The sequence below is a fragment of the Chiloscyllium plagiosum genome, chromosome 3, assembly GCF_004010195.1.
Source record: "Chiloscyllium plagiosum isolate BGI_BamShark_2017 chromosome 3, ASM401019v2, whole genome shotgun sequence".
NCBI lineage: Eukaryota > Metazoa > Chordata > Chondrichthyes > Orectolobiformes > Hemiscylliidae > Chiloscyllium > Chiloscyllium plagiosum.
The window spans coordinates 41250283-41277949 of record NC_057712.1 but is presented as its reverse complement, the minus strand read 5'-3'; the positions used below and the strand labels follow the sequence as shown (position 1 = coordinate 41277949).

The 27667-nt window shown below is 40.2% G+C and overlaps 1 protein-coding gene across 1 annotated transcript in view; it reads right to left on the bottom strand.

Annotated features, from left to right (window-relative positions):
- Positions 1-910: 910 nt before the first annotated feature.
- capn9 (calpain 9) overlaps positions 911-27667 on the bottom strand; it is a 68236-nt gene continuing 41479 nt past the window's right edge. Inside the window, exons 9-20 of the mRNA XM_043681018.1 lie at positions 27127-27287; positions 19871-20040; positions 19058-19266; positions 18500-18536; positions 15390-15473; positions 14577-14634; positions 11854-11918; positions 10775-10843; positions 10273-10351; positions 6302-6418; positions 3240-3298; positions 911-2131 (exon numbers count right to left, since the gene is read on the bottom strand). Coding sequence (XP_043536953.1) covers positions 2105-2131; positions 3240-3298; positions 6302-6418; positions 10273-10351; positions 10775-10843; positions 11854-11918; positions 14577-14634; positions 15390-15473; positions 18500-18536; positions 19058-19266; positions 19871-20040; positions 27127-27287 — 1135 coding nt within the window. The 3' untranslated portion in view covers positions 911-2104. The remainder of the gene's footprint in view (positions 2132-3239; positions 3299-6301; positions 6419-10272; positions 10352-10774; positions 10844-11853; positions 11919-14576; positions 14635-15389; positions 15474-18499; positions 18537-19057; positions 19267-19870; positions 20041-27126; positions 27288-27667) is intronic.

Sequence of the window (27667 nt, the reverse complement as noted above, 5' to 3'; positions counted from 1 at the left end):
CCTCAGATGCTGTCTGACCTCCTGTGCTTTTCCAGCTTCATATTAATTGACTCTGGCTTCCACATCTGCAGTCCTTACTGTCTCAAGTGTTAGCAACTTCGGAAACAGTACTGAAACTGTACTGGCACTGTCGAAGTTAATACTGGCATAAACTGGTACAGGTCTGGCACATTCTGAGATAGTCCAGATCAGTATTAGCACACACTGGTACATTCTTGGCAGATCCTACTCAGTCTGTGATAAAGAAGCAACACCCAGTGATTAAATTAGACTGCATTAAATTTGGAATATGTTGAGTGAGGTGGGAGGGGAGCAGAAAGAAATTTCTATATTTGGATTATGAATTAACATATAAAATCAAAATGGCCTCTTAACTATGCTGTAACATTGCTACATTTTCTTTTTATGTTCCTATTCTTCAAATCTCCTCTCTATTGTTTCTAATATGAAGAGTGTTTTCATTATTTCTCTTTGAGTCTGGATCTTGCTGTTTCTGTGTTGTTGATTGCCGTTTTGTATCAAATGGCTTAAAGGCAAATCTTGGTTCTTCTGATGGAAAATTCCTCTCCAGCAGCATAAAATGGAGGGGAGAGGGAATCAATTTTCATCATTTTAAAAACAATACTGTCATTCTTGAAGTCCTGCTCATTTCATTCTGAGAGTTTCTGTAACAGTATAAACTGGCAGTAAATCAGTAGGTTATGCACCATTGAATTCAGGAAATGTTGCAGGACTTGGAGAGACCTACATCGTACCTTCACAAAATCCCAGGTTAATTGAATAGAAACCAAAAATTATGACTGGTGTATGTTATAAGACATTGTACAATATCAACATTATCTGATGTATCTGGAAACATGTTCCTAAACTGTTTGATTCTCAGCACAGAAAACCATATTTGCCACTGATGATAAATTCTTTAAATTAAAAATCCCCCAGAAATTACACAGAGTTATATAAAATTACCCAGGTTCAGGTGTCTTGATACCCAACACGGATATTCCTTACTTCTGCACATATTTATCTAGCTTCCCTTGAAAAACAATATTGCATGGTTACTTTCCTCAACCTTTCAACCACATAATCTTGGTTATTCATGGGTAAACAATTAATGATAGAATGATCTATGCTGTTAACTAAAATGAAAATACTAAGTAAGACAAAAGGTTGGATTAATCAAACTTGCAATCAGATATCATGGTCCATGAATTAATGTACTCAAGGGATGAACTTTAATGTAGTTAAAATGCTTGTAGGGCAGCCTTCAATTGGTGAGTTAAGGTGCAATATGGATAGATTTCAGTGGGAGAATAGAGCACAAAAGGATTGGACCCTGAATGGGATACTCTTTATCTAGAATTACAGAAGTTACCATACAGAAACCCATCATTTAGTCCAGACCAGTCTGCATCAGCAATTACTGTCCAGACAAGCTGTCCTATCTTATTTATTGAACGGTGTTCATTTCCTTTCATTCACTTTTCCTCTGTTACTAACCAATACAATATGGCAGATTCTACCTAAACCACTAGCCCTGGAAGTGTATTCCACAACCCCAGAAGAGCTGTCTTCAAACAGAGGATTAGGGTTCTAGAGGAGAGTTCATACACCAGAGGCTTGGAGTTTGATGGGAGAGGTAATTACCATGAGGGATGGGTTTTGATGAAAGTACAAAAGGGATCAAGATAAAACAATTAACATACTAGACAGATGGGCTTCAAGAGAAGATTTGATGTAAAAAATGAGAGTTTAGGTACCAAGGGATTGGATATGATGTTTTTTTTCTCTTCCCTTGTGGGAATGGGACACTGTTGTGCTAAGGACTGTTGTACTCTCAGAACATATAATATGTGAAATATTTACAAACATTGGTCTCAGAACAGAGGAATGACAAAGCAGATAATATCCCTAAAGCAAAATTGTCAGTAACCAGGAATAGTCTTCAAAACACCTCCACAAGGACAAGCAGATATACCAAAGTACAGTAAAACAAACAGTTCAAAGAAATAAGACCTCATTCTGTTACATATTGTATCCCTGTTAATGCTGAAATTAAGATCATTTGGTGAAAAGCACTGAAGTCTGATGATCTCCTGTTCCATCTTCAAATATTCATTGTCATGTAGAGCCACTGTTTGAAAAGCACAATACCATTAGTTAAACAGAGTTCTAAATTAAGTAGATCCTGATTTTTGCATCAAACAAGTAAACTATCAGCAGCTAAAATTAATAAAGTTAGAAGCAATCTAAGATGAGAAGATATTGCAATGGCAGAAGAGAAGGACAGTGGGCACAGAGACAATCTACTCACTGGGCATGAGAAGCAGGGACCTGACTGGATGCACTAATACACTGAAATTTAAAAAGGGCCATTTACATTGAGATCCTGCACATCAGAGAGATAAAAGTGTATGTTGCTTTGCACAGTTCTTCAAACACTAGGATCACCCTCTTGTTTGAAGAGGTTGAGAGAGGGGGGGTGGATTGTGAAAGGAGCCCCCACCATAAGCAACTCCTTCAGGAGGGAGGAATTGAAGTGGTTAAGGAATTAAACTCGATTAGGGTCTTCAGACACCCAGTGAGATTGGTTGTCTCTTTTCGCAGCTGCAGAATGATCACCAGTAGATCATTTTGAAAAAAAGTTATGTTAAGAAAATAACAACCTAACAAATAGCCCTGTTCAATCTTTTTTAGCTATAAATTTGAAATAGTGTCACTTAGCATCTCAGTGAGATCCATGCCAGATGCAAACATTGTGGTTCAGTAGAAAGTACCTCCGAATCAGCAGATTCAAGTCCCACAAGAGAAACTTGAGTTCAAATTCTAGGCTGACATTTCAGTGAAGCACTGAGGGTATGCTGCATTGTTGGGAGTCCTGTATTTTGGATAAGTTGTTAAACAAATGTTGATCACTTAAAGATAGAAAATCAATCGAGAAGTGCATCTGATATGTATCTGAATGAAATTAAACTGCTGTTGGGAGACAGGATCTGTTAGAATCTGTTGTTTGCAGATTTCCCTCACATGAGTCAAGACTATCCCAAGGTTCACCTTGTATTGTTAAACACATTGATATTTGGACACATAGTGTGTTTGTCATTTCTGTTCCCATAGACATGCAAATGACCCTGACAGTATTCCAGAGTCTGAGGATACTGCTCCTGGTGGGTGTGATTGGGCATATAGATCTGCATTAAACGTTGGTTAGCTGAAATTTTCTTATCTAGTCAAGTTCTTACCTGCATTAAATTCAGTGTCACCTCACCAGTCTGTCGGGTGTCACATGCTTTGAATGACCCTGTTTTTAAAACAAAATCTACAGTAAATACTACAGGACATATCATTCTAATTATTTAACTAAGATCACCTCAGAGAGCAGGTTCGCAATGACTGGTGAGGCCAGAACCAGGGGTTACAGTCTGAGGATACAGGGTCCACCATTTAGGACTGAGACGAGGAGAAATGTTTTTATCCAGAAAGTGTTGAACCTGTAGACTCTTGGGCATGGTTGAGGCAAAAAATTGAATGTTTTCAAGAAGGGTTAGCTATAGTTCTTAGGGCTAAACGGATGATGAAATGAGAAGAAAGCATAAGAAGGAAGACATAAGGAAGTTCCAGATGAATATAGAAAGTTTAAGTTATTGGTAGAAATCTGGCAGGTGGAGTACAATGTGAGAAAATGTGAAATTGTTCACTTTGGCAAAGGTTGCCCTTACAGGACAGAGTTGAGGAGGATTATTTTCTTTCAAAAGCTTGTGAAACTTCAGACTCTCCACCTCAGAAGGCAGTGGAGATTGGGTCATCAAATATTTTTAAGTAATGAATTAAAGGAGGATGGAGATATAGAGCAATTTGGAGAAGGAATTCCTGAGCTTAGGGCCCAAGCATCTATAGGCATAGCTGCAAATAATGGAATGATGGAAATAGGAGGTCGAAAGGCCAGAATTGGAGAAATGTAGAGGTAGATAGGTTCTTGGAGAAAGTGAGGACTGCAGATGCTGGAGATCAGAGCTGAAAAATGTGTTGCTGGAAAAGCGCAGCAGGTCAGGCAGCATCCAAGGAGCAGGAGAATCGACGTTTTGGGCATAAGCCCTGAAGAAGGGCTTATGCCCGATAGATAGATTCTTGTTAGGCAAGGGAATCAAAGGTAGATGGGAATGTGGAATTCAAAACACAAACAGATCAGCCATGAGCAGGCTTAAGGGGCAGAACGGGCTGAATCTGTACCTATTTCGTATGTTCATATGTATGTATCCTCTGACCACCAAAACTCATGCTACATATAACTGAAGTTCTTTCTGCCTGGTACCATCCTGGTAGTATCTTTCTCCGAGGTCTAATGTATCTATAGTGAATAAAGTGCAGAGAGATGAAGTAATTCTCATGTAAAGTGGATTGGGTTCAGGAAGAAGCTCTACAATAAGACTGAAAATACCTTGACAGTGATAATGCTTTGTAGATTGGGTTAGCAGGACTTTGCAGCAACAAGACCCCCACAAGGTGGCAGCACATTTACACTTCTTGAGAACCTGGATACCTTCAGCAATTAAACAGATACTCAACATCCCAGGACACATCCCAATTTCATCAGCCAAAATTTGACACCAAACCACAGCAGGAAATATTAGGCTGGTGATCAAAAAAATTGGTTAATGAGATATATTTTCAGTAATGAATTAAAGGAGGATGGAGATATAGAGCAATTTGGAGAAGGAATTCTTGAGCTTAGGGCCCAAGCACCTATAGGCATAGCTGCAAATAATGGAATGGTGGAAATAGGAGGTCGAGAGGCCAGAATTGGAGAAATGTAGAGATCTTGGAGGATTATAGAGCTATAAAAATAGAGAAGGGTGAGACAAGGGTGAGAATTATAAAATCAGCATATTGCACACTGGGAACCAGCAAGGACAGAGTATGTTGCGTGAATGGTACTTTGTACAAGTTAAGATACAGACAACAGAGTTTTGGAAGACCTGAAATTTATGAAGGATGGCTGATGGGAGACTAGTTAACAGAACATTGAATATAGTCACTGGGTCAAAATCAGAACTTCCTTAACAGCACTGTGGTTATTGTCTTACTGGAAGTTTTACTGTGCTCAAATTAAACAAACAAGAAGCTGGAAGAATCACAGCCATCCAGGCAGCAACAGGAGGTGAAGTCAACGTTTCCGGTATGACCCTTTGTCAGTACTAGACTTGAGAGTAGGGGGAGCTACAGATAAAGGGGGGAGGGTGGGGCAGGGAGAGTAGCAGAAGGGTAAGGTAGTGATAGGTGAGCGCAGGTGATGGGTACAACCTGGTTGATCATAGGGAGGGATGAATCCAGTTGGTAGCTGGAAGGAAGGGTCAGCCTTTGGAATGGAAGAGAGGAGGCGAGGGTGGAAAGGGAGCCAGAGCATAGGTGGGAAGATTATTTGAAATTCGATCTCAAATGTTAAGTCTTCTGGGCTATAGGCTGCCCAGGTGGAAGATGAGGTGTTATTCTTCAAATTTGCAGTCTGGTTCACTGAGGCACTGGAGGAAGCTGAGGATGGACATGTCAGAGAGGGAGTGGGAGGAGGAATTGAAATGGGCGGTGATGGGGAGGTCAAGCTGGCCGTTTCAGGACCAGCGAAGATGTTCGGTGAAATGGATACCTAGTCTATATTGGGTCTCACTAATGTAGAGAAGACCACATCGGAAGCACCGAATGCAGTAGACTAGATTGGTGAAGATGAAGGTGAACTTCTGTCTTGCCTGGAAGGACTGTTTGGGGTCCTGGATGGAGGTGAGGGAAGTGGTGTATGAGCAGGGGTTGCATCTTTTCTGGTTTCAGGAGAAGATATGTTGCGGGAGGGGTGGTGGAGTGGTTGGTGGAAATCGTACCCACTATCTATCAGTTAACTTATTCGTACCTTACCCTCCACTACTCTTCCAACCCCATCCCCACCCCCCCCCTTTATCTGGAGCTCCCCTTACCCCATATCTAGTCCTGAAGAAGGGTTACACTCGAAACGTTGACTTTTCCATCTCCTGATGCTGTCTGGCTTGCTGTGTTCTTCCAGCCTCCTGTTTGTCTACTTTGGATTCCAGCATTTGAAGTTTTTTTGTCTCTAACTGTGCTCAAATTAGCTGCCACATTGCCGCCACTACAAGTAACTATGCTTCAAAAAGTAATTCATTTGCTCAAAAGCACCTTGGGATGCCCAGAAGCCAATAACTGTAACTTATAAATGCAAGTCTTTCTATTGATCTATCAGTAGGCTAAGCTGGTTTGTGACAGATAGTGTTGTCTAGTTTGATAGTTAACAATTACTCACTGAATGCAGTCTCCAATCGAACCATGCAACGGAGGTAGTTATCAAAATCAATTTGAAGGTACGCATCTGAGTATCGGATGACCATAAGCTGCAGTAACTGATTGTTGACCTGAAACCCTGGGGATCAAAGGGTGCAGTTTAATTACTAATCAAATTTAATTGCAAACCAAAAACCATTCAGAATCTTACAGCTGCAATTTCAGTCCAGTGCATTAGGCAAAGGGGGGAATTGGACAAAAAAAACAAGAGGCAGGGATCTTGTGCCCATTTTTTTCCAATGTGTTGTCACCCCAAGATTTCCATCTAACCTAATCTAAAGCAAAGTCCTCAATAACATCTTCTGTGGATGTGACCAAGCTATTTTTTTCTTAGTTTCCACCCCGACATGTCTCTTATCATGAACGCTGAATTTACAGCAAGGCTTCCCAAATTGTGATCTCTGAGACAAGATGTTGGGATCACGTGCTCAAAGTCAGCAATGGCTACCATGGAGCACAGTTTGAATATTAACAGTTGTGATGCCCTTTGGAGGCTGCCGTTTCTATCTAATGGTGGTTGTGGCCTGATGGACAGAAGTTTGAGGCGTGATTGCTGCTGCAAAAATAAACTGATGAAAAGGTAGACTTTTATTGAAAAGAAAACAGTGACCCTGCCCTCCCCTCCTCTTCCACTTTGGGACAATAAAATAGGATCAAACCGAGAAAAGATTTGTGAAGCCCTGATTAGAATGTCCAGGTAATTATGTCCACATAGTATCAGATTCTAGGACTTCTACCTGTGTTTAAAGAAATCCCTTAATCAGATCTGTAATGCTGGAACCCCTTTGCCAAATCTCTGTAATGCTGAAATCTATTTGCCAAATCTGTAATGTTAGAATCTCTTTGCTGGATCCCTGTAACACTGAAATTCCTTCATTAGATCCCATGCTGGAATCCCTTCACTGTTGGTGGGTGTAGTACTCCAGATTACAGTAATGCTGAAATCACATCCCGAAACGCTTGGATTTGTAGTCCAGATTCCACCTGTGCTAGGACTACTATTCCAGACCATGAAGGTAATGGGATCATTTCCCCAGCTCCTCAAATTGATGGAAAGATTTCTCCATCCAGATTCCACAGTGCCAAACTCACAGAGATCATACTTCCAAAGCTCATGTTTTACTTTCAAAGTCTGAATTCTCTGTAATTATTTTATCTGCACATTGTATTTTATAAGAGTAACACCACAGAACACAGCAGATGGCCTCCTTCTTTAAAGACCGAAATTTCCCCTTCCACGTGGTTAAAGATGCCCTTCAACGCATCTCATCCACGTCCCACACCTCCGCCCTCGAACCCCACCCCTCCAACCACAACAAGGACAGAACCACCCTGGTCCTCATCTTGCACCCCACCAACCTCCACATAAATTGCATCATCCGCCGACAATTCCGCCACCTACAAACTGACCCCACTACCAGAGATATATTTCCCTCCCCACCCATATCCGCTTTCCGTAAAGACTGTTCCCTCTGCAACTACCTGCTCAGGTCCATGCCCCCTAACAACCCACCCTCCCCTCCTGGCACCTGTCCCTGCCACCTCAGGAATTGCAAAACCTGCGCCCACACGTCCTCCCTCACCTCCGCCCAAGACCCCAAAGGAGCCTTCCACATCCAAAGTTTCACCTGCACTTCCATATATGTCATTTATTGTATCCATTTATCCCGGTGCGGTCTTCTCTACATTAGGGAGATTGAATACCTTCTCACAGAACGCTTCAGAGAACATTTCCAGGACACCTACACCAATCAACCCCACCGCCCCGTGGCCAAAACATTTCAACTCCCCCTCCCACTCTGCCGAAGACCTGCAGCTCCTGGGCCTCCTCCATCACCACCCGAAGCCTGGAGGAAGAACAACTCATCTTCCACCTCGGAACACTTCAACCCCAGGGCATCAATGTGGACTTCACCAGTTTCCTCATTTCTCCTCAGCCCACCTTACCCCAGTTCCAACCTTCCAGCTCAGCACTGCCCTCATGACTTATCCCAACTGTCAATCTTCCTTCCCAACTATCCGCTCCACCCTCCTCTCTGACTTATCACCTTTCCCCCCCACCTCCATCCACTTATTGCACTCTCAGCTACCTTCTTCCCAACCTCACCCCCCTCCCATTTATCTCTCCACCCCCAAGGCTCTCAGCACCATTCCTGATGAAGAGCTTTTGCCCGAAATATCGATTTTCCTGCTCCTTGGATACTGCCTGAGCTGCTGTGCTTTTCCAACACCACTCTAACATTGAGTATAGGAGTTAATAGGTCATGTTGCAGCTGTACAGGACATTGGTTAGGCCACTTTTGGAATATTGTGTGCATTTCTGGTCTTTCTGCTATAGAAAGGATGTTGTGAAACTTGAAACAGTTTAGAAAAGATTTACAAGAATGTTACCAGGGTTTGAGCTATAGGGAGAGGCTGAATAGGCTGAGGCCGTTTTCTCTAGAGTGTTGGGGGCTGAGGGGTGACCTTATAGAGATTTATAAAATCATAAGGTGCATGGTTAGGATAAAGAGACAAGGACCTCTCCCTGGGCTAGTCCAGAACTAGATGGCATAGGTTTAAGGTTAGAGGGGGAAAATTTCAAAGGGGTCTAAGGGCAACTTTTTCATGCAGAGGGTGGTGTGTGTATGGAATGAGCTGCCAGACGAAGTAGTGGAAGCTGGTACAATTACAACATTTAAAAGGAATCTGGATGGATAAATAGTAAGAACTTAGAGGGATATGGGCCAAGTGCTGGCAAATGGGACTAGATTAATTTAGGATATCTGGTCGGCATAGATGAGTTGGACCAAAGGGACTGTTTCCATGCTATCCATCTTTATGGCTGTCTGATCTTAAGTACCTTTCCTGTAGGAAACGTCAGCTGTGGGTAAGTCAGCAACACTCTTGAGTTCTGTTATTTTTAATCAACCTGTTCGAATATGTTCTGGCATACCTAGCAGCAGGTGGGACTTGAACCTGGGGTCTTTGATACAGATATAAGAATATTATCAGTGCACTGCAAGAGTCCCTTTGGATGTTGTTGTATTAATCATAAAGAAACAGGAATTATTTGATGTACACATCTCGGGAAGAAAGCGGCACAGTGATTCAGTTGTTAGCATTGATGCCTCACAGCACCAGGGACCCGGATTCAATTTCAGCCTTAGGCTGAAATGTCTGTGTGGAGGCTGCATGTTCTCCCCGTGCCTACATGGGTTTCTTCCAGATACTTTGGTTTCCTCCCAAAGTCCAAAGATGTGCAGATTAGGTGGATTGGCCACAGGAAATACAGCAATACAGGGGTAGGATTATGGTATGGATCTGGGTTGAATGCTCTTCGGAGGGTCAGTGTGAACTTTATGAGCCAAATGGCCTGCTTCCTCGCTATAGGGATTCTATGAATGTTTTACTGCTGCATTGCTGAATAACAATCTATTAATCTGCAAGCTCCATGGAGAGGTGCAAGCAATACACCGAATGGCACTCATCAGTTTTGAGCCCATTGGTAAGTGGAAGATAGAACATGTTAAGAGTCGCACTGTATAGTCATAAGCACTGTAACTGGAACTCCACTGCAGTGCTGAGGGACAGCCATTCTGTTGAATGTACTGTACTATTCTTTCAAAAAAAAAAGGGTTAAACTGAGGTCCCCTTTGCCCTAGCCTACCAAAGGATGTAGAAGATCCACTATCACTATTTTTGGGTCTTCCTGGTGTCTTGGCCAATATTTATCCCTCAATCAACATTATTAAAAAAGATAATTTGGGGTTTTTTTTTGCAGGAACTTCCTATGCATAAATTGGTTGCTGTACATCCTTTGAAATACTGTACAATACCTTGTTAGATGTAAAACAGTTTGGCATATATCGAATTGTGAAAACTATGATATGAATGCAAGTTCTTTCAGTCTTATTTTGATTTTTGACACTAGTGCTTGTCCCAGTTCCTTACCTGTGTTCTTTACAGCAGTCCGGAGTTCGTGAGCTGATATGGTCCCTGATTTGTCATGGTCACAGCTCAGGAAAGCACTCTGCAAAAGAAGGAAGTTGGGCAGCAAAATTAAGACCAGATGGATAAATAACAGGGAGTGACTGCAGCCTTTTATTATTACTCTTTTATTGTGTGATTGAGAAGAAGGTCAAGAACTATCCTCATTATAACACTGTTTATGACCAAATGCTATCTCCATAATAATGTGAGATATATCTGGCTGTAATCTTACATTATAGAATGACAATTGCATAAATTCCACCTCCTAATACTAGTTGGTCTACTTCACATGTTTCTCTACAGGTATTTCTCATATTCACACGACTGGACTTCAGAATTCTACTCCTCCCCTTCAACTTCACCCACATTACTATTTATGCCCAGTGATGAGCAGCTCTGTGACATCATTGCACAGTTGCTGAAGAGTCCTGAAGTCTTACACAACAATTATTGATTCCTTTACCGTCCACAGCTTCATTCGGCTCCAGAAGATCTTGAATTCATCAAACCCAAGTCCTTCAGCATTGTCTTTCTGTGTCGAAGGTGTAGTCAAGGATTAATTCTCAATTTTGTAATCCTTTATATTATTTTCTGCTAGCACATCTCTGTTGGTAGTTAATGAGCAAAAGGCAAAAATATTTTGTTGCAGTTTGAACTGAGATGAGGAGACGTTTCTTCACAGAGAAAGTGATATGTCTGTGGAATTCTCTTTCCTAGAGGTTTGAAGGCTAAAGAAATCAAATGGTATGGGGAGAAAATGGAAACTGGGTATTAAGTTGGATGATCGGCTATGATCACTTTGAACGATGGAACAGGCTCGAAGGGCTGTAGGTCCCATTTCTCTTATTTCCTATGTGTCTATATGCTTGATACACTGGTTGCCTTGTGCTTGTGGATGAATACTCAGATATTTGGATGAAAATTATATAATTGATAGAGAGCAATGTTTCCTCAAGATTTAAGATGATTTGATTTGGTCATCAGGAGCACTGCTAGGTAATCACTATGTGGCTCAGTGGATAGTACTTTAATTTCTAGCCTCGCACTAAAGGTTTGAGCACCAAATTAAAGCTTGTATTCGTGTTGTACCCAGTGAAAGTAGTATTGCTGTTTGCTACATTATATGTAGAGTTTTTTTTATATTCTAGTTTTATAAGCATTCATGTACGGTTTTCTATACATGTGTAGAACATATCCAAATTCAAAGACACAGAATTTTCAGATTTGCAGTTTGTAGGAATTTAACAAAAACATGCCTTAATGTATAATGCAATTTGCAGAAGCTTATGCCCTCCTATCTCTGAGTTTTTTCATTTTAATACTAAGGAGAAAATTCTTCAATGTGTAGCCAATTCTTTCACAATCACTTCAGAGTGACAACATCAGTATTTTTTATAGTCACAGTGACCCTGAAGGGTCGGGATACTTAAACTAAGTGACCCCTAATTTAATAGATATTAATTTGATGCTCATGGCAACTCATACTTTTGCAGATCAGTAAATGTTGACTGAGTTTGAAGGAGGAAATAAATCACAGGATACATTATAGAGAGACACAATACTGCGACAAGTCTCAATGTCAAAACTTTCCATCGCTACTTCCTTTCCTGTAAAACAAAGACAGGTAAATAATAAATTAAATACCCATTCCCTGAGCAGAAGAATGACAGTCAGTTCATGAAGAGTCATTACCCTTAACACAGAGAATCCATTAGTTACATACCCCTTCTATTATGGCCTGGTTTTGTTGTTTTAGGCCAAAGTTGCTCAGATCCTGCACTACGCAGGAAACAAAGGGTCCCATCAGAAGTCAGGACTTGGAAGTATTTTTATATATTTCATCCAAAGGAACAGGAGCTACCCACCCAAGGCCCACTCAAATAATTTGGATCTTCCTTAGATCTTAACATACATAGCCTATGCAATTGCAAATTCTTTCACCCCACAAGCTATTAAATGCTGACCACACTGGCCGCATTTTAGAATCTGCATCCAGGATTCCCTGAATTCTTGCAGCTCACCTGTCAATTTATCTGCAGCTAAGTCCTCAGTCATAGGTAAGGGGAAGAAAGTGGGCAATTAACAACTGGAAATGGGTGTCTGCCCAGTGAACTCCAAATATACAGCATTAAAATTCAACACAGGAAGAACTTCCAATAACAACAAAAACATGCGCGTGGTATTCAAGTACTGGTGAGAACAAAAGGGTCAGGTTTTCCCTTTATAAGTTGGTGTTCTTGCATCTGTCCTGATGGTACCAGCCATCTGGAGCACTTTCTGAACCACATGGTCCCAGTTTCACAGACCCACTCCAGGGCTTGAGCACATCTAAAACCAAGGCTGATATTCCACTGCAGTGCTGAGTGAACATTGAATTGTCAGGTATGTTCTCATTTGCATAAGATGTTAAACCAAGGCTATATCTTAGTCCTGCTAAGTGTAGAAGATCCCAGGGCACTATTTTGAAGAAGAGCAAGGGAGTTATTTCTGGTGTCCTGGTGAATATCTACTCCTTAGTTAATATCACAAGTCAAATAGCACAGAAGATAGAATGAAAAGAAAAACTTCATGAAATTACAAGTATGAAGATGCAGTGCCAAATAATTGATGAAGCTGTGAACTGATAAATTTCCCAATCCATGTGGACTTCACCCAAGGCTTTTTTTAAATCAAAAGTAGCTAATGAAATAATAGATTTCTGTTAATTTTCCAAAATGTCTATATCAAAAAAGGACTGGACATTTATAAATCCTCTGTTCAAGAAGAGAGGGAGGCAGAAAACAGGAAACAATAGGCCAGTTAGTTTGATATCTGTCATGGAGAGGATGTTACATTTGATCATTAAAAAGATCATAACTGTGCACTTAGAAAAATTCAATGTAATCAAGAAGAGTTAGCATGGTTTTGTGAAAGGAAAATCATGTTTAATTTATTAAAGTTCTTTGAATGAGTAATACGCGCTGTGGTAAAGGGAAGACTGTATGTGTAATATACTTGGATTTCCAGAAGGCGTTTAATAAGGTGCCACATCAAAAGTTATTACGAAAAGTAAGAGTTTGTAGTGTAGGGGATAACATTTCAGCACGGATAGGAGATTGGCTGGCTGGCTGGTAGAAAACAGAATGCAAGAATGGGTCTTTTTTGATTGGCAGGACAAACGGATCTCAATGTCCTACAATTACATCAATGACTTAGATAAAGGAGGTCAAGGTGGTAACCACATATGCAGCTGACACAAAAAATAGGTAGGAAAATATTTTGTGAAGATGACTTAAGGAGTTGGCAGACAAGATAAATAGATAGTTTGAGTGAGCAAAAATATAATGTAAGAAAATGTTATCTTGTTCTCTCTGGCAGGAAGAACAAAAAGCAGAGTATTATTTAAACAAGAAACAACTGAGGATTTCAGAGGTGCTGAGGAATAAGCATGTTCTAGTGCATGAATTACAAAAATGTTTGTGTACAGGTATAGCAGATAATTAAGGCGGCTAATGGGATGCTATTCTATATTTTAAGAGGAATTGGATATAAAAATAAAGATGTTATATCTCAGTTATTCAGGCCATTGGTGAGACCAATTCTTGAATATTGTGTACAGTTTTAGTCTCCTTATTTAGAGAACAATGTGGTGTTTCAGAAAAGGTTTACTAAATTGATATCTTATCATGTCTTATGACAATGTGTTAGCCAGGCTGTGCTTGTTTCCACTGGAGTTTAGAAGAGTGAGAGATCACTTGGTTGAAGTGTATAAGATCCTGAATAGTCTTGACAAAGTGGATGTGCAAAGGATGTTTCCTCTTGCAGGTCACTCCCGAACTGAAGGGGTATTGCTTTAAAATTAGGGATCGTCCTTTTAGAGCTGAGATGAGGGGGATTTTTTTTTCTGTCAGAGGACTGTATAAATTTAGAACTCTGTGCTCAGAAGATGCTGGAGTTTGGACTATTAATTGTTTTTAGGCAGAGTTATATGGAATCTTGTTAGGCAAGAGAATTAAAGGGAATGTGAAACTTGAAACATAGATGAGCCACAATCCTACCCGAATGGCAAAACAGACTTGAGTGGCCAAGTGGTCTAGTTCCTATTATGGATGTCTCAAATCAAATCTTTATTACATTGTTAACCACATTCGTAAATGTTGTCAGAATACAGATACAAATCTGTGATACACAACCGAAGTAAAAGACGGAGCTGCATGAAATATAGGAAGCTTTTTCAGCTTGTCTGTATTTTTAGCAATACTCAACACTGTAGGCAATGAACTCACTTTTAGCAAAGATAGTATTTAAAATGTCCTGCAGTTCATAAGCATTGATCACCAGATCCTGAAAATGAAGAGAGTGAAAAATAAGATTTAATCATTGAACATCGTATCACAACTGTACATCTTCAAAATGATCAATGGTTCATTTTATTATGTGGAACTACAACACATATCCAGGCCATTCAGCCCAACTGCTCTGTGCTAACATTTATAATCTACACTTGCTTACTCCCATCCTTTCTGATTTAACCATACTGGCAAACCAAAAAGCACACAACCACCTTCTTCTATGAACATCAAGAAGTAACATGAAAGGGAATGGCCAAAACCATTGAGTATTTTTCCAACACCTGATCGACTCTGAGCAGGACCTTTGAAATCTACATGCAGGTTAGGATTTGCCTGGGAACAACCTACCCACGTTCTCATTCTGGAACCTCCTCACATTCTCACTTTGGAACTTGCCATATCCTTACTCTGGAACCTCCAAGTTCTCACTCTGGAACCTAACTGCATACTCACACTGAAACCTTCCAATGTTCTCACTCTGGAACCTCCTCATATTCTCACTCCTGAACCTCCCATGCCCCACTCTTGGAACTCTTGTGATCTCACCTCTGAACCTCACGTGTTCTTATTCCTGAACCTCACGTGTTCTCATTCATGAACCTCTCATTTTTCACTCCTGAACCTGCAGCATTCTCATTCCTGAATCACTATTTTCTTACTCCGAAAGCTCACGTGTTCTCACTTCTTCCTAAATTACTATAAATTTTCCATGTGCTTAGAGATTATTTGATGAAAGGTACCACTCACCTTCCCTGAGATCTGTTCAAACATTGAGCGGAACTGCTTTTCCTCTTGACTTTCCTCCTGGGGGTTAACTGTTGGTTTGGAAGGCTGTAGAAACAAGTTTCTTTTCAGATTTCAATGTCAAAAATAAACAATTTTTATAACTTTACAAGTTTTAATGTAATTTTCCTCAGGATCAATAACTGTGCAAGCTAACCAGTGGAGAGTGACCCAGATTGGGATCACTGCATATTTTTAGATATCAGCTATAGCTCAGAGGACTACACACTTCTCTCTAAGTCAGAAGTTTAGATTCAAGACTTGCTCTAGAGGCTTGAGCACAAAAATCCAAAAAGTCTCTAAAGTGCAATACTATGGGAATGTCACTGTGGGAGATGCTATCTACCAAATGAAACGTTAAACTGAAGCTGTCCTCTATGTAAAATCACCCATGAGTCTATTTAAAGAAAAGCTAAAGAGTTTGCTCTAGTGTCATTTATTTATCAAGCATTGGCGATTAAGACTTGCTAGTTGTTGGAGCTTGCTGTATGTAAATTGGCTACTGCATTTCCTGCATGACAACAGTGACTACACTTCGAAAAGCACATAGTTGGGGCTTTAAAGCACTTTGAGACAACCTGAGACGGTGAAGAGTACTACATAAATGCAAGTTCTGTCTTTCTTACAGAGATTCTAGATTTTATGACTAGGTAATGAGGGATTAGAAGATTAACTCATGGTAGTGAACAATTTGACCACTGGTTAAGGTATATGCTGGGATGGGTTTAAGATAAATTGGAGCTGTGAATAAATACAGCTTACAAGACATTCACAATCCAAGAATGACTGAAAGGTTGATGCAAGTTTGCAGGAAGGCATGGACCACACACAGTCCATGAATGAGCAGTTCACTCTAAAGCAAATGTAGACACATTTGACACAGCTTCGATAATAGGAGTTAAAATCCAGACACATTCTTTGTTGGACAATCAAACAACAGCTAGGAAGTGTTGGCTCCACAAATATCCCCACCTCCTGAGATTCCCTGCATCTCAGATCTTCAGTGAATTTTCTCAATATGAAATCAAAAAACGACTGAAGGCACTGGACACTGCAAAGTCCCCGGGAATGCTTCCCTATGCTTTCCTGGTAATTCTCATTTTAACACCTTTTGTTTCATGTGGTTCTAACATGAAAGATTGGATGTTTGAGAGCTGTTGAGGGAAGGAGCTGGGTTGGGGTGAAGACAAACTCACCAGTTGTTGAGCTGGAGTTTGGATGAATAATTTTGATTGTTTAACTGAGGGAGCAGATCAGAGATGGAACCTTCAGTTGTTCAGAAGTTTCAGCTCTGCTGTCAGCTTGAAGATACAGGCACATACATATGTACAAAATTTTCCCCAGGGTAGGATAGTCCAGAATTAGAGGGCATAGGTTTATAGTGAGAGGGGCAAGATTTAAGAGGAACCCGAGAGACAACTTTTTCACACAGAACGCGGTGCAAATATGGAACAAACTACTGAAGGAAGTGGTAGGAGAGGGAACAATTACAACACTTAAAAGACATTTGGGCAGATTCATGAACAGGAAAGGTTTAAAGGAATATGGGCCAAATGCAGACAAATGGGACTAGTTCAGTTTAGGAACCCTGTTTGGCATGGACAAGTTGGACTAAAAGGTCTGTTTCTGTTCTGTATGACTCTAAGTGGTCTTTGGCCCCACAAGCCTGTTCTACCATTCAATAATGTTATGACTGATCTGGTTGAGAAATTCTACATTGCCATCAATCTCGATAACGTTTGATTCTCTTGCCAACCCAGAAGCTATCTACCTCTGCTTATGATAATACTGCCCGCACTATCTTCTAAAACATAGAGTTCTAAAGTCACATCACTCTCTCAGAGAAAAAAACTTCTCCTAAAAGTTGACCCCTAACATTGTTGACATTGCTACAAAGCAACACGAATAAAGGAATAACCTGCTCATTTACACTTAGTTTGAGTTCCGCCAGGGCCACTTGCCTTCTGACCTCATTGCTCCCTCAGTTTAAATAAGGATTTTTAAAAAGCTGAATTCCAGAGGTGAATGATTGCTCTTGACACCAAGGTAACAATTGACTGAATGTGGCATCAAGAAACCTTAGTAAAACTGGAATCACTGGGAATCTGACCCATCATTACAGGGCCCAAGTTAGAAGTGCATTGAACTACCCTTCACTTACGTGGATGAGTGCAGATCTAACAAACACAAGATGCTCAACATCATCTAGGCAAAAGTAGCCCACATATTTGGCACTCCATTCATCACTTTAAACATCATTCTCTCCATCACTGATGCACAGTTGTGACAGCAATATGCACCAGCAACACAAGACACTGCACAGCTTATAAAGCATTCTTCAACAGCACCTTCCAAACCCAAGTCCTCTATTATCTGGAAGAACAAGGGCAGTAGATACACGGAAACACCACCACCTGCAAATTCTCCTCCCAGCACTAACTATCCTGACTTGGAAATATATCACTGATCCTTCAGGAGGACTAGGTCAAATCCTCATAACGGCATTAAGGGTTTACCTACACCATGTGGACTACAGCACTTCAATTGATGACAGAACACAGCCTTTTCAAAGGCCTTGATAGCAAGGCCCACATCCCAAAATTACTATTCACTTCAGTTGAGTTGTCACCCAATTCTATCCACTTTGGTTCCCTTATCTTTAATACATTGCCTTATAAAAATCCTCCAATGTCAGTTGTCATTTCCTTTTTTAACTGTGTTGCTGTTGAAGGAGAAAATCTGAATACAAAGGCAGAAGAGGAGGGCATTCCTCATGAATCTGAGCTACCCACTGGGAAGCTACGCTTGACTGCGAGTAGCCAGCATAAATATCAGCCAATCCATGGGACTGTCAACTATTCACTTAGTTCACAAATCAGTATTTTAGGCTATGAGGTCAGTTCAGAGATCCTTACATCTACATTTCTCAATTCCTTCCATGGAGCAAAATCACAATCAGGGCAGCAGCAATGTGTCCACTACAGACTGGGCTTTCAGTGCAGAGTGCAAACTAACACCACTGACAATAATATGCCTAGAACATTTTACTCCAAAGTGAAATAAAAAGCACTCACCTCTGGTAGATCGGCACCAACTTTATCCCCCATTTCGCTGCAAATGAAAGATAAGTATTACTAAGAACATAACCACTTTGCATTAAATGTTGCATTGTAAGGAATATGATAGTGTAAACTGGCCTACAGTTGGATATATGATAGAGAACAGTTGGCGGTGATGCTGGTTTTGAGGGGTGGTTAATGATAATGGGAGCAGTTAGTTACAAGGTTTGCAATAGTTAGAGGGATACTTAGTGATAGTGGAAGCTATGTTATGAGGTTTGTTAGTTACGAGGTTTGTGAAAGTTCAAGGGGTGGATGGTGATGATTGATTAAAGGGGAAATGATATTTGGCTTGCAAGTTATGAACAAAGTGGAGAACTTTTCTTACGTTGACCTAAGCAGGAAGTGGAAACAAATGCAACAACAACAAGTAAAAGAAAATTGGATAAATACTTGAAAATAAAATGCAGCGCCACAGGAAAAGGAGTGGAACAAGAGCTAGCACAGACACATTTGACCAAATGACTTTCTCCTGTATGATTCAAATCAACAGCAACTTGTTTTTCATCTTACAGGGTCTTTGTTTTCTTCTCTGTAAAAAGTCGAATGAGAAAATCGGCCTCTTCTTCTGGTTGAAAAGTGGTAGGTACAATAACATAGTCTCCTGGTGGAAGCTTAAACCTTTCAGAGTTCTCCCGTATGTTAATGTACGTCTTACTCTTTGCTTTTGAAGCATGAAATCGGAAGAACTCTTTCTGCAGATGGTCAATGCCACCTTCAGCCTGGAAAACAAATTTCATCCTTCAGCCTCATCATAGCAGCACAGTACTCACTGCAGAGCCATGACAAATATCACAGAGAAAATAACATATAATTCTTTGAGGCTCATCCTCCTAAAACTACATTAAAGCTCAATCCTCTATTACCTCAAATGTTCCATTGAACCCCTCTTGTAATACTGTAATCATGCCATTGCAGAACAACTTTATAGTACCTCAAATGTCTGATTGAAATCCATCACTTCATTGCCCTATCCACCACCTTGAAGTTCATCCTACTAATTCCCTAATTCTCCAAATGAAGCACATCAGTCTAGAACACAATTTCCCCATTGAAGCCCATTTTCTGATTCCCCAAGCATTTTGATTGAGTGCTGGATAGGAGACAGCCAATGTTCAGGTAGCACCCGTGGCTCAGTATCAGAACACTGCATTCAATTCTGAATCTGGAGACTCTCACCAACAAATTCTGCTATATTCACCTTTTCACAATAACCCTCTAATGGGTTATCTTATGGGCTAACAGAAAAATAGTTAAGCTTCTTATTTAAATTTTTTGATTCCTGTAACTTTGTGTTTACAAATCAGAATTAAACATGAAATGCACCTCATAAATGGCGAATCCAATGGTCAGCAAATCAGCTCCTTCTTTCCGTAGTTTGCGTCTATTTTTTTGCATGAGAGCAACCATCATTGTGCATTCATCTTTTCCATCATCTTGCTCTTCATCAGCTTCTAGTAGCTTTACTTTATATTGTGGATTGACCCAGAAAGTGTCTGCACACAAACAGTCATAGTATATTAAAGTTTGAAACACTGACAGTTCCAATTTTTTTCCTATGATAATCAATTAACTTTCCGAATTATTGCATATTTTAACTAATACAAGATCAGAATCATTTAGTTTTAGTGCCTACTCTTGATTATGAAAGAAGAAAAACTTTGTATTTACATAGTGTTTTTCACAACCTCAGAATATTTCAAGGCACTGCACAGTCACTTATGTTTCTTTATAGTCGGTTTGTTTAAATTTTAGATTAGTTTAGATTAGGTAGTGTTTAAGATAGGAATTACCAACATATCAACTGATAACTCGCTGTCTGCCAATGTGTAGTACACATTAAGATTTGAAAATAACCAACAGATGACAGAATTCAAGTCACAGAGTTAATCTCCTGCCACAAACTAGCAAACTAAAATTCCAGAACTGATTACTGCCAACCCCAACCCCAATCCTAAACCCTAAAGCTGACAGCACAGGGCAGCAACATATATCATCCACAAGAGACACTACAGAATCATGTAAATGCTCTTTAAGCAGTACCTTCCAAATCTTTGATCACTATCACCTAGAAAATGGCCATCACCACCAACAGCTGTGGTAGCAAAAAGAGGAGCCTAGGCGGGAAGAAGATGTTGTATGGGCAGAATCACTGCCAGAAACAGAAATCTGAGGAAGATTGCCTAGAGAACCCAGGGTGCAGACAGTCCCAGAATGGGTCCATGTGGCCTGGAAGGCAAAAGTGAGGACTGCAGATGCTGGAGATCAGAGTCAAGATAAGAGTGGTGCTGGAAAAGCACAGCAGGTCAGGCAGCATCCGAGGAGCAGAAAAATCGACATTTCAGGCAAAAGCCCTTCATCAGGAATGTGGCCTGGAAAGTAGCCGTGGAGCCATGGCAGGTGCTGAAGCAACTGGCAGACAGGATACGCCAAGAGGCAAATGCCTGAAGGCCCCGGATTGCAAAACGATGAGGGCAGAAAACCCAGTGAAAGGCATTAATTGACCTGAGAAAGGCTCAACTAGTTTGCCAGCTCTGTCATAAGTGTACCATTGCTATAACACTGTAAGCTTGTCTCATAGCTATCCAAGGAGAAAGTGAGGGCTGCAGATGCTGGAGATCAGAGCTGAAAATGTGTTGCTGGAAAAGCGCAGCAGGTCAGGCAGCATCCAAGGAACAGGAGAATCGACGTTTCAGGCATAAGCCCGAACAAGGGCTGAAGCCTGAAGAAGGGCTTATGCCCGAAACGTCGATTCTCCTGTTCCTTGGATGCTGCCTGACCTGCTGCGCTTTTCCAGCAGCACATTTTCAGCTCATAGCTATCCAAATTAATCTACCCTTGTTAAAATCATGAATGTAGAGGCAGGTTCATCCAAGGAAAGACAGAAAACACAGTATCCATGAAGAGTGGGAGAATGATTTTTAGTTTGATTGTATGAAAGACAAGCCTGTCTGTTTAATTTACAGAAAAAAAGAACAATGTCAAGAGGCACTTTGCAAATGTACACATGCATTTGAGAGGGGTTTTCCTACAGGAAGCAATCTGAGGTCTTAAAAGTAAATAAATTAAGATGTGCATTGCAAAGACAGTTAGGCATATGTATCTCGGAGTGTCAAGCAAGTAGCCATGGTATAGAAGAAACCATAGGCATTGCTCCTGGCTAGACAGAGAGAAAGAAAGAGAGAGAGCGAGAGAAAGCTCTGTTCTGCATCAATCAGGGGACACAGCGAAAAGATAACCTATGTGAAGTATCATTACCCCTCCAGATTACCAATGAAACACTTTAAACTAGATAATGGAGGCTAGGTTCAGATGTGTGGAAAATTCAAATATCAAAGAAAAAGGAGAAGATAGGATTGCAAGTTAGTGACAGAGCTGATTGTTACCAGAAAATTAAAGGCAGGGACAGAATGTATGAATATTATATTGTACCAAGGAATCATAAAAGTGTAGGGAAGTTTGATACTAGAGCAGATTGAAAAGCTTTGTTACTTAAAGCACGAATCATTTCGAATAAGATTAGATTAGATTCCCTACAGTGCGGAAACAGGCCCTTCGACCCAACCAGTCCACACCGACCACCCGAAGAGTAAGCCACCCTGACCCATTTCCCATGTCCCATTTCCCTCTGACTAATGCGCCTAGCACTATGGGCAATTTAGCATGGCCAATCCACCTAACCTGCACATTTTGGACTATGGGAGGAATCCAAAGCACCCAGAGGAAACCCATGCAGACACGGGGAGAATGTGCAAATTCCACACAGATAGTCACCTGAGGCTGGAATTGAACCTGGGACTCTGGTGCTGTGAGGCAGCAGCGCTAACCACTGAGCCACTGTACCGCCCCATAGTTGAACTGACAGGTAAATGAATATGACCTCAAAGCCATTATGAAAACATTGTTACAAAGTGATCAAAATTGGGAACTTAACATTCAGGGAAATTTGACCTTTCAGAGAGACAGGAAGGATGGAAAAGGTGGTAGGGTAGTATTATTAATAAGAGATGAAACAAGGACAGTTGTGAGATGTAATCTAGGCTCAGATAATGTAGAGTCCTTTTGGGCAGAAGTAAAAAAAAAGCACGAGAAAGAAAACAATGGTGTAGAGACTCCACTCCTCGCCCGCCCCCCCCAAGAAAATTAGCCACTCTATGATAAGGCTATAATAAACAAATGTAGGGAGAGGAGGAGAACTTCTTCAAGGTAGGATTCCTTGGAAGATAATTCACAATGAGGTTAAAATCAACTAGGCAAAAGTGAGGACTGCAGATGCTGGAGATTAGAGTCGAGAGTGTGGTGCTGGAAAAGCACAGCAAGTCAGGCAGCATCCAAGGAGCAGGAAAATCAACATTTCGGGCAAAAATCCTTCATCAGGAATTCAGAAAATAGTGATTATAACATGATAGAATTTAATATTCAGTTCTAGAGTGAGAAACTTGGGTCAGAAACAACTGTGGTTTAACTTAAACAAGGGGAATTACAATGGGATGAGGATAGTGTTAGCTAAAGTGCACTGTGTAGATAGCAGGAATGACAGTAAACAAGCAGTGACAGACATTTAAGGAAGTAATTCAAGACTCAGCAAAATATATTAAGGAGGAAAGATCCTATAAGAGGGTTAAACTAACCATGGCTAATGAAGGAAGTTAAGCAGTTATTAACCTGAAAGAAAAAGCATATAAGGAGGCAAATTCCGTGATAGTTCCAAAGACTGGGATACATTCAGAATCCCGCAAAGGAGGACTAAAAAGATAATAAAGATAGAGAAAGTAAACTACAAGGACAAACTAGCAAAGAATATAAAAGGTGACAATAACAACATCTTTAAATATATAAAAAGGAAGAGAGATGTCAAATTGAACATTGGCCCCTTTCAAAATGAATCTGGGGAGACAGATTTTGAGAACAAGGAAATGTTGGAGCAGTTAAACTGATATTTTGCATCAGTCTTTACAATGGAAGATACTTCAAACATCCCATAAATTCTAAAGAATAAGGGGGAGGAATTAAGTACCATCACGATCACCAGAGAAATAGTGATCATTAGATAAACTAATGAAGCTGAAAGCAGATAAGTCCCAAGGCCCCAGGATGTAAAAGTAGCTACAGAGATAGTGGATGCATTAGTTGTAATTTTCCATAAATTACTGGATTCTGAAGATGTACCAGAGGATTAGAAAACTGTCAACGTGACATCCTATTCAAAAAGGAAGGGAGGCATAAAGCAAGTAATTGTAGACCGATGAGCCTAACATCAATTGTTGGAAAAGTATTGGAGTGAATTATTAAGGAAGTAATAGTAGAACATTTGGAAAATCATAACCTAATCAAATAGAGTCAGCATGGCTTCTTGAAATTCATTAGTTTTTCGAGGAAGCTTCAACCAGAGGGGAAACCAGTTAATGTGTTTTATTTGGACTTTCAGAAGGCATTCGACAATGTATCACACAAAAGTTGTCATAAGATAGCAGTCCACAATGTTGGAGATAGTATATTAGCACAGGTAGAGAATTGGCTAATAAGGAGGAAACAGTGAATGGGGAAAAGGGGCTTTTATTCAGGTTGGCAATCTGTGGCTCGTGGAGTTCCAGGGATCAATGCTGGGACCACAACTGTTTACAATGTATATTAATGACTTGCAAGAAGGAAGTAAACAAAATGTAGCCAAATTTGCAGACAACACAAAAATAGGTGAAAAGGCAGGTTGTGAAAAGGAGACATTCATTTTAGAGAAAGGTATTGATAGGTTAAGGAAGTGGACAAAAAATTGGAAATTGGAATCTAATGTGGGTAAATGTGAAGTTGTTCATTTTGGAAGGGAGAACAAAGGAACAGAATATTATTTAAATGGAGAAAAACTGCAGAAAGCTACAACACAAAGGAACTTGTGCATAAAATAAAGAAAGCTAGCACACAGGTGCAGCAGGTAACCAGGAAGGCTAATGGAAAGTTAGCCCTTATTTCAAGGGAGTTGGAGATGAGGGAAGTAACTGCTAAAAGTGCTGGTAAAAAAAACATTTGGAGTACTTAAGCAGTTCTGATTGCCTTGTTTAAGGAAATACATCATTTCATTGGAGGCAATTCAGAGAAGATTCACTCGGATAATCCCTCATTTGGAGGAACTGTCTTATGAGCAAAGATTAAACACCTTGGGCCTCTATTTACTGGCATTTAGAAGAATAAGAGGAGATCTCATTGGAACATACAGGAATCTTAAGGGGGCCTAACAGGGTAAAAGCTGAGAGGATGTTTCCCGTCATGAGAGTTTAGGACCAGATTCCATAGTCTCATAATTTAAGTTTAAGATGAAGAGGAATTTCTTCAGTGAGTTGAGAATCTTTGGAACTCCATGCCATGGAGACTATGAGGGCAACGTCCTTGTACATATTTAAAATTGAGATGGATAGTTTTTCAATCAGTAAGGGAATCAAGGGTTTTGGGGAAAGTGCAGGAAAATAGACATGATGAAAATGGGATCATCCATGGTCCTATTGAATCGTAGAGGCTGAAAAGGCCAAACAACGTACTCCTGTTCCTATTTGTTATGACCTTATGGACAAAGACACTGAGATAACATAGGAGAATAATAAAACAGGATGTTGGCACAGACATGTATGGATCCAGTAATCTGTTTGATACTTCAGAATTATAAGTTATGGAAGAAAATTAAAAGTCAGTAAGAAATAGATGGTGTCCTAGTTTTAACAAACATAGAAGTTGTGGAAAAAAACAGGTCCAGCAGCATCTATGGAGTTCAGTGACCCTTCTTCAGAACAGAACTGTCCTTGTTTTGCTTGTTTGTGAAAAATAATCAAATTAATCAAAGGGAAACATAGCAACTGAGTTAGAATCTTCAGCTCCCTTTGCGTTAATGCACCGGAAATGGCATTAGAGTCATAGAGATGTATCACATGGAATCAGAGCCTTCGGACCAATTTGTCCATGCTGACCAGATATCCTAACCTAATCTAGTCCGATTTGCCATCACTTGGCCTATATCCCTCTAAACCCTTCCAATTCATATACCCATCCAAATGCCTTTTAAATGTTGTAATTGTATCAGGCTCCACCACCTCCTCTGGAAGCTCATTCCATACACGCACCAACCTCTACGTGAAAAAGGTGACCCTTAGATCCCTTTTAAAAAAAAAAAATTCTCTCACCCTAAACCTATGCCCTCTAATTCTGGACTACTCTGCCCCAGGGAGAAGACCTTGTCTATTTACCCTAGCCATGCTCCTCATGATTTTATAAACCTCTAACGCTCCAGGGAAAACAGCTCCAGCCTATTCTGCCTCTCCCTATAGCTCAAACCTCCAATCCTGGCAAGATCCTTGTAAATCCTTTCTGACCCCTTTCCAGTTTCACACCATCCTTTCTATAGGAGAAAGACCAGAATTGCACACAATATTCCAAAAGTGGCTTAACCAATCTACTGTACAGCTGCAATATGACCTCCCCACTCCTATACTCAATGCTCTGAGTATACCAAACATTATCTTCACTATCCTATCTAACTATGATTTCACTTTCAAGGAATTATGAACGTGCACTCCAAGGTCTCTTTGTTCAGCAACTCCCCAGGACCTTTCCATTAAGTCCTGCTCTGATTTGCCTTTTCAAAATGCAGCACCTCACATTTATTTAAATTAAACTCTGTCTGCCAGTCCTCAGCTCATTGGCCCATCTAATTGTACTCTGGGGTAACCTCCGCTGTCCACTCGATAGATAATCACTCACAATTCCTTTTACATATGCATTTCTGGACATAGGAATGCATGTCAGTTTCTACATATGATCTTGCTTTGAATGTTTTGAACAATAAATGAACAATATTGCCAGATTTACTACTATCTTCACCTTTCACAGATCTGTGGTCAAAAGGATATAGTTTTTTTTATAATTCTTGCTTGCGCTGTTGTTATCACAAACCAAGCCTGCATTTGTTGTCTATCCCTAATTGCCGTTAAACAGATTATCTCTCTCACCATTTCTAAGGGCAGTTAAGAACAGTCACTCTGCTGCAGGTCTAAGTCACACGTCGACCAAATGAGATAAGAATGGCTGATTTCCTTCCTGAAAGAGCATTAGTGAACCAGATAGGTTTCATGACAATGTAACTAGATTTAAATTCCAGATTGTATTGATTCCAAATTTTACCATCTGCTATCATGGATTTCAAACTCATGTCCCCAGAACATTAGCCCGGCATTTTGGATTTACCAATCAAGTGGCATTACCACGACACCACTTCCCTGAAGTAAAGCTGAGGTACAATTGTACAAATGAAATGTTTGTTTATCCTTCAACCATACATTCGTTTAAATCACATAGAAACACAAAAATTGCCAAATTTTTTCAAATGAAGATGAGGAACTTTTATTGTACCGAATGTGAAAATCAATATCACAGGGAGCACTGAGGCACATAGCATGGATATATTTAAGGGGAAGCATGATAAACAAAAGAGGGAAAAGGAAAGAGGAAGATAAGCTGATAGGGTGAGTTGAAGAGGGGTGGGTCGAGTGTTGATGTAAAGTCATCTTCACCTACTAGAGCTTTTTGTAAGCTTCAAGTACCTTGGAAATTTCTGCAGCCTCCAGCTGTACAGCCTTTGATCCAAGTCCCTTCAAAAACGGTCACTTCCCATTTGTGAAAAGAATCCTCATCCAGGGAGTCTGGGGTAAGATTACAGACTTCTACTTTATCATAATGCCTCTTAAAATCATCAAATGACATCCTATAAAAAAAGGGAGAAAATGCATGTATAAGTGATTCAATATTGCTTGGAATGCATTGCCTGGAAGAGCATTGGAAGCAGATTCAGTAGAAATATTCAAAAAGAATTGATAAATATTAAAAATAAAATTTAAGGCTTTGGGGATTTAAGAATGGAAGGAGTGGAATTAATTAGACATCTCCTTCAAAGGGCTGGGAAATCATTGCTGCTCTAGAAACTGGGTATATTAAAGCAACTGTAAGCTATCAACATTGGTGTAATTCTTGCAATAGAAATTACAAGATTATCTGGATAATGTGAAAATACTCATTAAGATATAGGAGACTTTGAGATTGATGCAGTAATTTTTCTATCACAAATAAATAGGAGGTCTGAAAAAC